The sequence below is a fragment of the Natrix helvetica genome (assembly GCF_964273705.1).
Source record: "Natrix helvetica genome assembly, chromosome: Z".
In the NCBI taxonomy this organism is placed as follows: Eukaryota; Metazoa; Chordata; class Lepidosauria; order Squamata; family Natricidae; genus Natrix; species Natrix helvetica.
In genome coordinates this window covers 65,374,436-65,391,187 of record NC_138554.1, presented here as the reverse complement: position 1 = coordinate 65,391,187, position 16,752 = coordinate 65,374,436, and the positions used below count along the sequence as shown (strand labels likewise).

General features: G+C 38.3%; 1 protein-coding gene across 1 annotated transcript in view; it reads left to right on the top strand.

Annotated features, from left to right (window-relative positions):
• Positions 1 to 16,752, top strand: part of ADCY1 (adenylate cyclase 1) — a 216,805-nt gene that overhangs the window by 144,107 nt on the left and 55,946 nt on the right. The window contains exon 7 of the mRNA XM_081932154.1: positions 4,506 to 4,647. Coding sequence (XP_081788280.1) covers positions 4,506 to 4,647 — 142 coding nt within the window. The remainder of the gene's footprint in view (positions 1 to 4,505; positions 4,648 to 16,752) is intronic.

Below are 16,752 nucleotides of genomic sequence, written 5' to 3'. Positions count from 1 at the left end.
CCGTGGAGTGGGCGCGCAATTTGGGCGTCCTCCTAGATGCCCGGCTGTTGATGGATGACCATGTGGCAGCCGTGGTGAGGGGGGCGTTCCACCAGGTCCGCCTGGTGCGCCAATTGCGCCCCCTATTGGACCGGGACACCCTTCGCACAGTCACTCATGCGCTGGTGACGTCCCGTCTGGACTACTGCAATGCTCTCTACATGGGGCTCCCCTTGAGATGCACCCGAGGACTACAGCTGGTGCAGAATGCGGCTGCGCGGCCATTTATGGGGAGTACTAGATACTCCCATGTAACACCTCTCCTGCGCGAGCTGCACTGGCTTCCTGTGGTCTACCAGGTGCGTTTCAAGGTGTTGATTGCCATCTTTAAAGCGCTCCATGGCACAGGACCTAGTTACCTGCGGGATCGCATCCTACCCCATACATCCCTGCGACCAATTCGCTCTCACAGAGAGGGACTCCTCCGGGTGCCGTCCACTAAGCAGTGCCAGCGGGCGGCGCCCAGGAGTAGGGCCTTCTCTGTGATGGGCCCAGCCCTCTGGAATGACCTCCCCCCCGACATTAGGACTACCACTGATCTCCGCTCCTTCTGCAAGAAACTCAAGACCCACCTGTTCCAACTAGCTGGCCTGGCTTAACTACAACTCTATTCTCTAATCCTCCTGGCAATTTTTTAAATCTTAGGGTAGTTTTTAAGGTTATTTTAATCCTATTATTATTGTATTATTTTATGAAATGTGATATTGTGTTATGAGTTTTTATACCTCCTCCATGCAACATATAATATATATCTTTGATTGTACGCCGCCCCGAGTCCCTTTGAGGAGAGGGAGCGGCTAACAAATCTAATAAAATAAATAAATAATAAATAAATAAATGATGCTACTGGATAATTAAAAACAATTAGAAATATTTTTGGCTCTCTCATATGGTCAAACAACACTGTAATATGAGCTACAAAAAGAAAGTCTATGCCTTTTTGCTTAACAACTGACACAGCTGGTCCATTCAGAAATGAGTAAAATTGAAAAACTGTTTCTCCCCCTCCTCACAGCAAGATCAAATCACATTTTTTAAATCCAAGTGAACTCCTCCCCAATAGTAAATAGGTAAACAAATGACATCTTCGACCTTGTAGCTCCAAATCTTATTTGTTTTAAGGATGGGTTCACCTTGAATGAAGGATATTATTTCACTATAAACTCATAAATTAAGATTCACTGCCATCTCCTTCCTAAAGAAGGCTTCTGGAATGACAGCAAAGAGGTATTTTAGAAAAAAACTTTTTATTTGTATTCATTTCAAACTATATATATATGGCACGCTTCACAAAGTGATCTGCATTCATTTTAACATTCTTTTTCTTGTACAGATTTAAATAGAAATTATATAATATTTTTAATAGAGTCATTATTTATCAATACGGTTTTCCCTTCTTGGATTTTAGCAGACATCATCTTTTCTGTTTCTTTTCTTAATCTATATGCCAACCATTTTCTTAATTTATTTGCAAACTCAAAATGGTTACATTTTATTTCTACTTCCTGAAAATTTAAAATAGACAGTTGTTGGCATAGTAATTTAGTTCAATATAAAATCTTGGAGTAAGTCAAATTATTTCTTTTTAAATTCATATTTTGCATCTTTTCTTGAGTTTTTTTTCTAAATGATTATATTGGATGAAATAGCCTCTCATAACAGCTTTGCTCCCTCCTCAAATAGTCTTTAAATCTGTGCCTTCCCCCAATCATTAAAATATTCAGTTTTTCTCTGCAGTATTTTAAAATCTTCTCTTTCTGTAGAGTAGTCTCATTCAATCTTCATCTGAGCTATGATGTCCATCTTGTAAATACAAGAAGAACTGGATTATGACCCAAAAAATGTTTAGGCAAAATATCCACTTTTGAGACTTTATCAGCAAAGTTCTAGGAAGTCTACATCGTATCTATTATTGAAAAGGATTCATACATGTAACTTTATTGTGGTCAATAACCAGCAGAAAGAAAGAAGAAAAGAAAATAATTTTCAAATATCCAAATATAAATAGATAGAAAAATTTCCTAAAACATATTATTCTTATTAGTTAAAACTAATCTAAACTATAGAATTATAGAGCCTCCTGACAAATCTGAGGAAGATACTACACAGTAGCTGACATTAAAAATGACCAATGGGTAATGCTGAGGTAAAGCCATTTCCTACACAGACAAGTTCAGTTGCTCTTATTATTCTTTATTGAATGTTGTATGCCACCACATAGAATCTGGCAATCTTATATGTTATTTCAGAATTAATATCAGAAAGCAAGAAATGTTTCTGCTGCTGGTCATTATATCTTATTTTAATAGTTGGGCAACTAGAATATTTTGGAATGCTGTTTAAAACTGGTAGGACAAAAGAATATGTTCAATAGTTTCTATTTGTCCTGAGTGACAAGGGCATACTGGTAAAGGGTATTGTATCCTGCATGAGAAGCATTGCACTTGCTTGATGAAATGGTGGTTAATAATCCATATATGCTTTTTGGGCAATTTGTAAATGTCATTATTAGTTTTATAGTTGATTTCCAAGCGGTTCTCTTTACAATAAGATATGAAGGTATTTATAGTTCTCGAATCAAATGTGTATCCTTGAGAGAATTGCTGCATCATCTGCATATATTAGCATAATATCTCTCTCTTCTAATTTGGGTGGATTTCTGTAAAAAGGTATAGTCTCTTGATAATCTATTTTTGAACTTTTGTATCAAGTCAACCAAATTAAAATGTCCATTAACTCAAAAAAGACTTGGAGTAGTTTATCTTGTGGGGGTTTTATCCCTTTATTTGATGTTAAATCAGGAAAGTTACTCCATTCTATTCATCATGAAGACACCAATTTGCATGATATTATTAAAATCTATAAAATATTCAAAAAAAATTGTCTTCAATTGGTACATAAATTCCTACCACCATTACCTTTATCCCATTCAGTCTACTTTTATTTATTATAAGTTTAAGTTTAAGCTGAAGTTTTACATATAGAACAACTTCATTTCTCTTATTTAGTCCCATTGAGATAAATTCATCTCCTAAAATTTTTATTAACCAAATATTTTCTACCTTTTATTTTAATGTGCCCTTCTTATAAGCAAAGTGTTTTCCCGAAAATAAGACAGGGACTTATTTTCTTTTGACCCCCAAAATATGGCTTGGCCTTATTATCAGGGGAGGGCTTATTGTTTTGGGGTTGTGCCCCACTCACAAGCCTCCCAGTCTCACCATGCTCTGGCCCAACTCTCACTGCAGGGCAAGGGAATCACCATTGCCGCCGCCATCCCAGCATGGCTTTTCTGCAGCTTCCAAACCCCGGAGGTTGGCTGCCAAGTCTTCCAGCAGTGGCCACTCTGGGAGTATGCTCTATGGTTCTGGCAGATGGCCCAAAGCTATAGAGCATACTCCCAGAGTGGCCACTGCTGGAAGACTCGGCAGCCGACCTCCAGGGTTTGGAAGCCACAGAAGAAGCCATGCTGGATGGCAGCGGTGGTGGTGCCCTGGCCCTGCGGGGAGAGCTGGGCCAAGGCAGGGTGAGGCTGGGAGGTGTGTGAGCGGGGAGTGAAATAGCTGCTCGTGCAACCCCTTTCTCCAGCTGTGCAGAGCGCCATTCATTGACCTAGGGATATTCGGAAGGCACAAAACCCGTGGGAGCCAGGGGCGGGGAACAGATGCTCACATAGCTTGGCACTTTCAGGATATCCCTAGGTCAGTGAATGGTACTGTGCCCAGCTGGAAAGGGGATTTGCTGGATGGCTGCTCATGAGTGTGGTCACCTCATGGCTGCTGTGTTGCATTGCTGCAGTAGCGCAACACAGCCGTTCACCCATGAGGCTGTGCCCGGCTCTTTGGGAGCCTGCTCTCAAGAGAGCAGCCGCCCTACAACCCCCTCTCCAGCTGGGCACAGCACTACTCACCGACCTAGCAGTATCCTGAAGGCGCCAAGCAATGTGAGCGCCTTTGCCCCCTGGTTCCTGTAGCTTGGCCCCTTCAGGATACTGCTAGGTCGGTGAGTGGTGTTCTGCCTGGCCAGAGGGGGAGGGGGAATTGTCCAAGGGGCTTATTTTGGGGGGAGGGCTTATATTTTTGCCCACCCAAAAATATGGCCTGGCCTTATTTTCAGGGGAAACATGGTATGTATGTATGTATGTATGTATGTATGTATGTATGTATGTATGTATGTGTGTGTGTATATATGTGTGTGTCTGTGAGTGTGTGTATTCCGTTTTTAAATTTTTATTTTAAAAGGATGAGGAATGCAAATTGGTTTTGATTTTGGTCTGGATCAAATTTATTCTCCATTGCCTTCACTTTTTTGTTTGGTCTACACTAAATTTGTGTTTGAGAAGAAAATCTTTTGGGATAAAATAGAAGGGTTGAGCTTCATGTACCAAGAAAGAAGATTCAGAATGAATTCTATAAAGAAAGCTAATGGATTGTAGTATTAAATAACTATTCTTTATTTATACTTAGGAAAGTGCATGTAACAAAGACTACATTAGAGTGCCTAAATGGTGACTATGAGGTGGAACCCGGATATGGCTATGAAAGGAATAGTTTCTTAAAGAAGCATAATATTGAAACCTTTTTCATTGTGCCATCTCATCGGAGAAAGGTTTGCACTTGATTTTTATTATGTATTAGATTTTTTAATTGACAGATACTTAGATAATATTATAAATTAATAAACAGATGATAAACTGATTGAATTGGAAATGTTGTTTGTGTTGAAATGCTATGTTCAAGAATGGAAATTTTCTGTTTTTACTATGAACTATTCAACTTTTTTCCACAAGGAAAAAAGTTTTTACAAGGAAATTGTACAAAATGCAATTCCTTTTACATATTTTTATGGATAAGAACAACTTCATGGTTATGCTTTTTGTTTTATAGGTAATTCTCAACTTAACAACATTCATTTAGTGACAATTCAAAGTCATATGGCATCGAAAAAAACCGACCAATGTCCATTTCATATGGTTATGTGATCAAAATTTAGATGTTTGGCAATTGGCACGTATCTATGACAGTTGTTTTGTCCTGGGGACATCTAAACATCTTTTACAACCTATGACAAGCAAAGTCATATCTAGATTCACTTAACCTCCATATTACTAACTTAACAATTGCAGTGTTTCATTTAACAACTGTAGCAAGAAAAGTCATAAAGTGGAGCAAAATTCGCTTGATAACTATCTTTCATAGCAACAGAAATTTTGGGCTCAATTGTGGTCAAAAATTGAGGACTATCTGTACTCCAATTCATTGTGTCCTTAAAATATGAAATCTATATTTCTTTCTTTCTTTATATAATTATATTTCTAAAGTTTGTATTATGTGTATATTTTTCTGTTTTATCCTGCTCTTTTAAGATGCTTGATTTTAAGAATTAAAAATTCCAAAAAGAAGGGAAGGCATCAGTTTTGGCATATGGTAATTGAGTGCAAAGGTTGCTAATAACTGAATTGTTAGTATCTAGTAGAAGTGTCTATGTGTTACACTTAACAGATAATTGTGTAGATCATGGAAACAGGTTGCAGATAAATGTCATTTATGTATTGTATAACATAAGTTTAGATCAAGTGTTAGAATGTTATTGAAAGTGTTCTCTATGAATGACTGAGCTTCAAGCTACTAAATATATCCTGAAAAGAAGATTGCTGGTGAACAGAGGAAATTACCATTAATTATAATGTTGGAGAAAGAGGTTCTTAAAGAAACAATAACAAGGGCTAGATCTCCACCTAAGACTTTTAAAATGTAGGAATCTAGAGGAAATACAAAAACCAAACCTCCCTTTTATTTTATATTTCTATATGCATCATGAATTTTTTACAGGGAATTCATGCAAAGACTTATATGGTTTACTGGCTTTCAACCTACTGCATTACATAAATTTAATGTGGCATGCAAATTCAGTAAAGTGTTGCTTTATTTTTGATGAAAAATGAAATATGATATCTGGAACATTTAAAATTTTCTATTTTATAGGTGATTCTGTATTTTAAATTATGTATCCCTGTGTTTTATTGGTCTGAAACTATAAATAAATTATTGATTTATGGTATATTTTATTTACATTGTTTTAATAAATTATTATTTCTGTTAGTAGTTTAGTAAACTTAGTAAATTTTAAGAAGACTGCCTATATAATTATGTGTGTACATTATGCCTTGCAAACAAAAAATATGGTACACTTCACAATAAAATAAATAAATATGCCTGACATAATTTCAGACAGAAAGTTTCCATTATTCTTGTTTCTCCCTCCATACAGTTTATAGAAAGAAAGAATATGAAACAATGGAAAAACTGGATTTTTCATAGGATTCTCTATTGGATTCCAATTGTACCATAAAAACCAAAAGTTCTTTTCTTTATTTAATGAAACAATTGTTTTCAGATTCATACCTATGGATATTTGAGATGGTGGTATAGCTTCCCTCTAGTGGATATAATTTCACATGTAAAATCTATTGTGCATCATGATTATATAGTGCTTTGGGGGGAGAAATTGTCCTGCAGGAGGAAATAGTTAAATTTTATGACAGAAAAGAGTTAGTTTTTCTTTTCTTAAATTTATTTGCTGCCCATCTCACTGAGGGCTTATTCCAGGTGATTTACAACAGTAAAAATGGAGAAATGAAAATAAGTATAAACACATCAAAGTAATGAAATAATAAAGATAAATAACAAAATAAATGATGAAGGTATAATAATATGAGATTAAAAATTGGATGGGGGAAGCAAGGGGCAGAAAGAGAGGTGGTCATACTGCTATTAGTCTAGGAGCCACCTCCAATATGATATCCCCCCACTGAAATATCTAGTAACTAAATAATAATGATAAACATAACCAAAGAATTACATTACTCTGGCAAATATTTTATATTTTTATCAACTTTGTCAGTTATCAACAGACATAATTATAAAGAAGAAAAGATCTAAACTTTCTTTCCAACCTGTAATCTTAGTTTAAAAGTAGGCCCTACAATATTTTTCCTCAGTTACTCTTATCTCTGATAGTAGGGACTGGTAAGACAAAATTGGGAAACTCTTAGTAAGGGAAATAGGAGAGACAGGGAAATCTAAGGCATAAACCCATTCCTCCTAGAAAATTCTCCTCTTTAAAATTTTTAGTTCTTTCCCCCCCTCTATTAGGCCAACAGTATTTGAAACATTGGAAAAGTATTTAGAAAAAAATTATAGAAAGATCAAGAAAAGTTCTGATGGTTACATAAATACTGGTATTGTTGTGATAGATGAGATACAGAAAGAAATTATTATTGCAGAAGTAGAAATGAATAGCAAATTCCTTTAAAAAACAAATGAGATTTAGCTCATTTTGTTTAAACTGTATAGAAAAAAATAAAACCATATAAATTTGAAACTCAGATAAATAATCTTATAAAGGTTTGTAGCTTTTTATTGTCAAATATAATATTGATTGTAAATAAGTAAAATTATATATATTGACTATGCTTATACTTCTATTGAATTGTGAGGAATGCATCGTCTCATCTTTGCATAAAAGTAAACAGCAGCTTCCCTGTTATTGTGTCAGTAATTGATCTATCAAAGTGACAGATGTTACTGTACAGGTTGGCTAGCAGCATTAGATCTCTAGTATGCAACAGTGGAGTGTCTGCCAAGTTGGCAGGAAAAACGCTTCGCTGGTATATCAGCTGGTTTTTCCCTTGGGCCTGTAGATCAGTCACAGTGTCACTTGCTGGTGCATTCTAACTTATCTAGGCTTTTCATGCCTGTTGTGCACTTACATATGGATTACTAAATCATCACAATTTCCACAATTTGTGTTTGTATAGTACTGTCCTATCCCCTTTGGGCATTGACTAAGGTGGGAATTCTAAAAACCAAAGGAGCATTCTCATGAATGACTGTGGGGTAGGTGTATTAGAGAAAATTGAATTGTTCTATTTATCTTAGTCCAGATGCTGTAGTCTTGATTTGTATATGAACATTTTCTGTTACTTTATTCTTACATGACTTCCCCATAGGCATCCAAAAGCTGAGATATAGTAACTTGTCTATATTCGTTGTGCATAATTCTTTTTGATGAAGTAAGATTTTCTTCGGAAAAACACAAGAAGCAATATAAGTCACTGTTTTTTTTAAAAAAAGAATTTTATTGGTTTTTAAACATTTATGGGGAAAAGTAAGGGGGATATATAAAAATTTTTGGCAGCTCCCACACTAGTGATAGAAATCCATCCAAATCTCACAATTTTTACAATCTTAAAAACAAAATATAAAAGATAAGCAGCAAACAAAGTCTTATTCTATGTTGTCAACCATGTGTTCATTCAGACTGGCTCCTGGGCCTAGTGAATGCTTCGCTGAGCGAGGGGTCTCTCCCGGCCGCCTTGAAAGAGGCGGTGGTGAGACCCTTGCTCAAGAAGCCTTCCCTGGACCCTTTGGAGCTGGCCAATTATCGTCCTGTCTCCAACCTTCCCTTTTTGGCGAAGGTTGTAGAGAGTGTGGTGGCCTACCAGTTTCCACGACATCTGGAGGAAAATGATTATCTAGACCCGCGCCAGTCCGGCTTCCGCCCCGGTCACAGCACGGAGACAGCCTTGGTCGCGTTGGTGGATGATCTCTGGAGGGCCAGAGACAGAGGTTGTTCCTCTATCCTGGTCCTATTAGACCTCTCGGCGGCTTTTGATACCATCGACCATGGTATCCTGCTGCGCCGGCTGGAGGGGCTGGGGGTCCGGGGCACCATTTTGCGGTGGTTCGGCTCCTACCTTTCTGACCGGACGCAGCGTGTGTTGGCAGGAGAAGAGAGGTTGACCCTACGCCCCCTTACTTGTGGGGTGCCACAGGGGTCGGTCCTCTCGCCACTCCTCTTCAACACATATATGAAGCCGCTGGGTGAGATCATCCGTGGTTTCGGGGTGGGATACCATCTGTATGCTGATGATACTCAGCTGTACTTTTCCACCCCGAACCACCCCAACGAAGCCATCGAAGTGATGTCCCGGTGTGTGGAAGCCGTACGGATCTGGATGGATGACAACCGACTCAAGCTCAACCCCCTCCAAGACGGAGTGGCTGTGGGTACCAGCTCCCCGGTTCAGCCAATTAATTCCATCATTGGCCATTGGGGGCATTCAACTTGCCCCCGTGGAGCAGGCGCGCAATTTGGGCGTCCTCCTGGATGCCCGGCTGTCCATGGATGACCATGTGACAGCCGTGGCAAGGGGGGCGTTCCACCAGGTTCGCCTGGTGCGTCAATTGCGCCCCCTACTGGACCGGGATGCCTTACGCACAGTCACTCATGCGCTGGTGACGTCTCGCTTGTACTACTGTAACCCTCTCTACATGGGGCTTCCCTTGAAATGCACCCGGAGGCTACAGTTGGTCCAGAACGCAGCCGCGCGGGTAATTATGGGGAGTACTAGGTACTCCCATGTGACACCGTTCCTGCGCGAGCTGCACTGGCTTCCTGTGGTCTATCGGGTGCATTTCAAGGTTTTGATAATAATCTTTAAAGCTCTCCATGGCTCAGGACCTAGTTACTTGCGGGATCGTATTCTGCCCCATACATCCCTGCGACCAATCCGCTCGCACAGAGAGGGCCTCCTCCAGGTGCCGTCCACAAGACAGTGTCGGGGGGCAGCGCCTAGGAGTAGAGCCTTCTCTGTGGCGGGCCCAGCCCTGTGGAATGACCTCCCTCCGGATATTAGGAATACCTCTGACCTCCGCTCCTTTCGTATTAAGCTTAAGACCCACCTATTCCAAGCAGCTGGCCTGGCTCAACTTTGATCTAACCATATCGCTCCTGATGGGCTTTTACTGGGTATTTTAATTATATTTAATTATCTAGGGGTTTTTAAATACTGTATTTTAATTGTTTTATTTATCAGCCGACCTCCTCGTGTATGTCTCGGTATATGTCTCTGTTATATGTTTGTTTTGTCCATATTTATTTCATATGTTTCATTGTACGCCGCCCCGAGTCCTTCGGGAGAGGGTGCGGCTAAGAAATAAATATTTATTATTATTATTATTATTATTATTATTATTATTATTATTATTATTATTATTATTATTAATAATTATTTTCCTTTGTCACTTTCTAGGATATCAACAATTACTGTTATTTCAGATACTTTTATTTTTCTGACCTGAGCCTTTTCGATATTGCTCCTTCCTCCCTGTCCTCAGAGGAAGCCACAGCCCCCCCTCTCCTTCTTGTCTTGTACCTTGCTGTCCTTTTCGCTACCTTCGCTGTGTTCGTCCTCTAGGAGGGAGAGATGATTTTTAATGAAGGCTTCAGCCTCCTGCACTGTATTAATTCTAATCCTATTTCCCTCCCAGAAGATCAACATTCCCTCTGGCAATAACCATCTAAACCAAATTCCTTTATTATATAACTTCTTTGATAGGGAGGAATACTTCCTCCTTCTCTCTCTTATCTTTTTCGGAATCTGCTTAAGAATGGTAATTTCTTCATCTTTATATTTCAGTGGTCTCTCCCTTTGGGTCCCAAGCATCTCATCCCTTGTGGTCCTCCTGAGGAATTTAACATGCACCTCCTTTGGAACATTATGACTTCTAGCATATGCTGAATTTATCCTATAAACCAGGTCCATATCCCACCACAGCTGTTTTTTTATCTCTCTTGATGTATTCTGCTAAAATTGTACTCATAATATCCTTAAGGTCTTCATTTTCTGTCTCTGGTAGGTTCTAGAATCTGAGAAAAAAGGACATTCTTTCACATTCTATTTCTGCCAGAAAGTTTTCCAGGTCTACATTTCCCTTCCGGATTGCTTTAACCTCCTCCCCCAGCCCAGCCCTCCCCCAGCCCAGTTCCCTCCTCCAACACCACAATTCTTTGTTTATTTTCTGCAATATGATGTTTAACATCTCTGAGCTCCTCTTTAAGCTCTGTCATTTCTTTTTTCAACTCATTTTGACCCCTCATAAATACTTGAAACATTTGGGAGACAGATAGTTCTTTTGGGCCCTCTCCAGTCCCTTCTTGCTGTAACAATGAGGTAATTTTCGTTTGTTGCATGCTCGGACTCGAGGTGGCAGATGAGGGAGCCAAAAATGACTTGCCCGTTGGTGGTTTCTTAGGCCCCATTTGTCTAAAATTCAGAAATGTGTATAAGTCTTTTCCAAAGAAGATGGCGTCCGAGGATTGCGCAGCTGTGCTGATCCCGAGGGGCAAGCAAATCCAAGAGTGAAGTGCTAATTCTCCTTCACAGTTCCAAGGCACCGGGGCAAACCAGAGGGAAGAAAATCAGATAGTCAAAGTTCAGGAGAGCCACGTAGCAGGGGGGGTGCCGTTTTCCCTCAGAGTGAGTAATATAGCAGTTCCAAAGATTTTTTTTTAAAGGTAGTTTCAAAAGGCAGACTTCATTTATAAATACACAAACAAAGAAGGGCGGGTGCCATCTTGGCTCCTCTTTTCACAGGGAGAAGAAACAGAGATACGAAAACAGCTCAGCAGTCATTTCTAGCAATTGTGATAATGATCTTTCTCAGTTAGTTAGTTCAAGTGACGAGTCAGCCTTTGTTCTCTCTCCATTCCAGTAGAGAGAGATAGTTCAAATCCCGCTTAATCTGATGGGGGTAGAAAGAAGAAACACCCCCCTCTAATCTCCATTCAAATAGTTTGAACACAAAGTTACAGGTGTCTGCTGCTTTTCCTTTAATGACGATCGAAGAGATCAGGATGAATCCCCCACCACCAGGATCCAGCCGCGCTTCTCCAAGTAACCTCCTTCCTCCTGAGCCATTTGGTGAAAGGGCGGACAGCCCAAAGATATCCCTCGCCCCCCCCTCCGCTCCCCAGCTCCTAGGCAAAGCTGAAAAGCACCCCCACTGGCTGCTGCCGATTCCGGGGTGCTTCAGCAAGCCGCCCTTCGGCATGGGACCCCTCCAAGGCCCCCTGTGCTCCTTACGGAGCCAACTGAGGAGACGAGCGGTGGACAACACGTCCATCACCAGCAGGAACCGGATTCCATAAATCACTGTTAACAGATGATAAAAAATGTTTTATTCAAAAGTAAAATATTTACTTTGGACTTAAAAAATAAAAATGTCTAAAAATGTGAATTGACAGTATATTCTACCATAATTTTATCAAACTTATTAAGAGTAAATACAATAGTACATGAAAGCTTTTTCATCTACAGTTATACTTTTAAATAAAGATAAAATTCAAAACTTTAAACATTTTATTAACCTGTCATCTTCCAAATTCCAAAGAGACAGCAGGAAGTTTTGTAAGAAGCCTCAGCAATTGCAAGAGGGATTTTTATGAGATAGACATCAAATTATCAATATGTTCATTTAAAAATCATTCCTGGCAGGAACCAATGTAAAACAGAACCTAATCTATGCATTTCAGAATAATCAGGGTTAATTGTCTCTGGTTTAATGTAATAGGTATATAGTACATTAGTATCTTCTTCATTAAATCTAAGGTAGGAACAAAATATTCCAACACATTCTGAAAATGAAGAAATGACAGCTTAAACCCCAGTCTAACGATATATCTAAAGTGATGTATTCACAGTATAAGTACTAGACTAACATTAAACATCATGTACCATTCCATTTCTCACCAATATAACATTAAACATCATGTACCCATTATGACTTTGGATTGTATTCTAAACTGCTGTTTTTCTGTTGTCCACGAAAAGATGCAGATGGTGTAAAGTTGTGCTTTTAAAAACATAGGGAATAAGATAATGGTGGGGCATATTTATTTATTTGGACATTTAAATTCCATTTTCCTATCATTAAAATAAATGAAGGTTGGTTACAGCATATATATGCTTCAAAACAAATCAGCAATAAATGTAAATCATGTAACAGGTTAATAAAAATCATATCAACATCAGTTAGTTAAAAATAAAGTCATTAATTTGTGCTAATACTGAACATTTAAATGTTATGCTTTAAAAACTGAAATGTAAGATATATAAACTATAATTTCTGCAAACAACATTGAGGAAAAAAATTAATCTGAAACCCAAATTATTATGTCTCAAATTATTGAACCAGCAATTTATAGACTTCTAGGGAGGTTAGCACAAAGATCAAAGATGTGAATTACTAAAATAGTCAAGCCTATAGATTACTATCCCCTTCTCCTCTTTAATGTGGAGATGAATGATATGATAAACAGCCTGAATACAATATCAAGAGGTTATGAGTATCTTGGCATGAAAACCAAAGACATAGTTTTTGAAAAAACACATGGTTTTTTCATCTGTATTTCCAATAAAAGATCAATGTTCAAAGAGGGAACAGAAAATTTTAGAAGTAAATCACTGGTTTAAGAGATGGTGCCAATCCCAAGTATAAATCCAAAGACAACCAAACAATGAAGTAGGGAGTGGTGAAAAGGAATACAGATTTTTTTTAAAAAAGATGTAGGAATCAAGTGTAGGGTCACTCATTAGCCTATACATTAATGCTGAAAACATGAGGAACAAACATGCCAAAATTGAGGTTCTAATACATGAGAGCAGGTATGATATTATTGCCATTACCAAAGCTTGTGGGGATGAAACTCATGAGTGGAATGTACTGCTGGAAGGATATAAATTGTTCAAAAGAAACATACCTAACAGAAGAGGAGCTAGAGTTCCCTTATATGTAGGGAATCAGTACATCTCTATAGAAATGCATAAAACCAAGGATGAAAGCATTTTAATGGGTTAATATGGGTTAATATAAAAGGGAAACAATAATGACTTTGCCACAGATGTATGCTACAGGCCACACAACCAAGCATAGGAAATAGATGAAAGTTTTGCAGATCATTTAAAGACACACCACTGTATCAGAATCAGAATAGAGCTGGGCGGGACCTTGGAAGTCTTCTATTGCAGCCCTCTGCTCAAGCAGGAAATCCTGTACCTTTCAGATAAGTGACTATCCTGTCTCTTCTTAAAAACATCCAGTGATGAAGCACTCACAATGTCTGAAAGCAAGTTGTTCCTCTGGTGCTTTGGAAAATAAATTGACCCTCCCCTTCTCAAATACTGGAATTCTGCTATCATGTCCCCCCAGTCTTTTTTTTTTATCTAGACTAGCCAAACTCAAAATCCTGCACCTGTTCTTCTCATGTTTTACTCTCCAGGCCTTTAATCATCTTAGTTGCTCTTCTTTGCGGTTTTTCCAAAGTCTCAACATCTTTTTTGTAATGTGATGACAAAACTGGATACAGTATTCCTGGTGTGGTCTTACTAAGGCTTTATAAAGCGGCACATGATTTTGATTCTATGCCTCTAGTTTTACACAACCAAGTATAAAACTAGAGGCATAGAATCAAAATCACGTGCCAAGGATTGTATTAGCTTTTTTTTTTTGCTGCTGTCACACACTGCTGACTCATGTTTAAGTGATCATCCATTAGGACTCCAAGGTCCTTCTATAATAGAATAGAATAACAGAGTTGGAAGGGTCCTTGAAGGTTTTGTAGTCCAACCCTCTGCTTAGGCAGGAAACGCTACACCACTTCAGACAGATTAATATCCAACATCTTAAAAACATCCAGTGTTGGATCATTCACAACTTCTGGAGGCAAGTTGTTCCATTGATTAATTGTTCTAACTGTTAGGAAATTTCTCCTTAGTTCTAAGTTGCTTCTCTCCTTGATTTGTTTCCACCCATTGCTTCTTGTCCTACCCTCAGGTGCCTTGGAGAATAGTTTGACTCCCTCTTCTTTGTGGCAACCCCTGAGATATTAAAACACTTCTATCATGTCTCCCCTAGTCCTTCTTTTCATTAAACTAGACATACCCATTTCTTGCAACCGTTCTTCGTATGTTTTAGCTTCCAGTCCCCTAATCATCTTTGTTGCTGTTCTCTGCATTCTTTTTAGAGTTTCAAAATCTTTTTTACATGGAGACGACCAAAACTAGATGCAGTGTTCCAAGTGTGGCCTTACTAAGGCATTATAAAGTGGTATTAACTTCACATAATCTTGATTCTATCCCTCTGTTTATGCAGCCTAGAACTGTGTCGGCTTTTTTGGTAGCTGCTGCACACTGCTGGCTCATATTTAAATGGTTGTCCACTAGGACTCCAAGATCCCTCTCACAGTTACTACTATTGACCAAGGTACCATCTATACTGTACCTGTACTGACTCCTTGTAGTGGTGGAGATGTGTGTGGCTGGGAGTGGAACAATGTCCTATGATGTCCGAGATTAATTCAATTGGGGAATTCTGATAAAGTGGGTCTGATTGGTCTATACCATGAACCCTGCTTCCTGTGGCTAAGACCTTTCCTAGTTTCCTCAGGAGGCTGAGTGATTAATAAGTTACTGGATCTTGGAAGCGATCAACATATCTTTAAAGTTGTTATTAGTCTTTTAGAGCTATTAAGAAAATGTTTTAACATTCCTTAATTTTTAAATACCTCATTAACCAATTCAGGTTTTTCTTCTGTCACAAAATAAATTGTCAATATCTGAAAATTTGTCTAAGTTTTTAAATTGTTGAATCTCAGTCAAAACAAATAACTGCACCAGATGTAGTCTACTAGTATAAGTACTCCAAAACTTCATGTGTGCCATTCTATAAAAGTGAAAGAAAAATTTAAATGTATAAGCAATACATTTTAGAAAAAGATGGAATGTTAGAAAGCCAGATCATCTTATTTAGATGTGGTGCTGCATGACTCTCATTAGACATTTTGCATGCTTTGTTTGCAAGTTCAGGCTTTCAGGAGCTGCTACTAATCAAATGAATTTAAGTAGTCTGGCAGAATAAAGGAGCTTTGCATATTAAACATCTGTGCTAAATGGAATTGTAGCTGGTGCTGTTTTTCATATAAAGGTATTATTGAAGTGTAAGAATTGAAGAAAAAACTGTAATGACTAAATTTCTTTGTTGGCTCAAGTTCTGAACACTGGCAAGTCTAGTGTCAGGCCTGTAGTTATGTTCTTTTTAGGATCTTTGGCCTGCCACACTTTCTTATAATTTTCTATGCTGTTTCAATAGTGTAGTAGTTGGGAGGGGGGAATTGAAAGGAGTAGGATTGTAGAATGGATTATTGACATTCTTTTGTAGAAGCCAAGGTCATCTTTTGTCTTCGCATCTCGACACCTGGCCGGAAGAAGATGGGTGTACATGCCAGCGTGGAAGATGATGATTGGAACATGTGATGGATTTGTGGGTGTGGGGAGAGATCATGAACTTTCTACTGGGTGAACTTACAGGATGTAATTCAGAGTTGAAATTTTCCATAGCCGTGCTAACTGCCTGCGGAATAAATTGCACTTTTAAGGATGTTTTGCCTTGGACAATGATTTATTTCTGCATGGTATTTAGAACCCTAACATCTAGTTTGTCATTTCTTGCATCTCATCGCATTGTTATAAAAGGATTAAAATGAAATTACTTATAATAATCTGAGTTCTATAAGCAGCAATGGTTTTCTTTCACTTTAATGGCTGAATAGGACCACTTTGCAAATAGGGAAAAACAATAATTCTTATGTATCATAGAATATCATCCTGTCTCCTTGTGATCATATCTGTCTTTAAATACTCTTCTTTTCTTTGATTTATCATATCTATCTATCTATCATCTGTCATCTAAGATAGATGATAGATAGATGTTAGATAGATAGATGATAGATAGATAGATAGATAGATAGATAGATAGATAGATAGATAAATGGATAGATAGATATAGAAGAATCAATTTCAATTTCAAAATC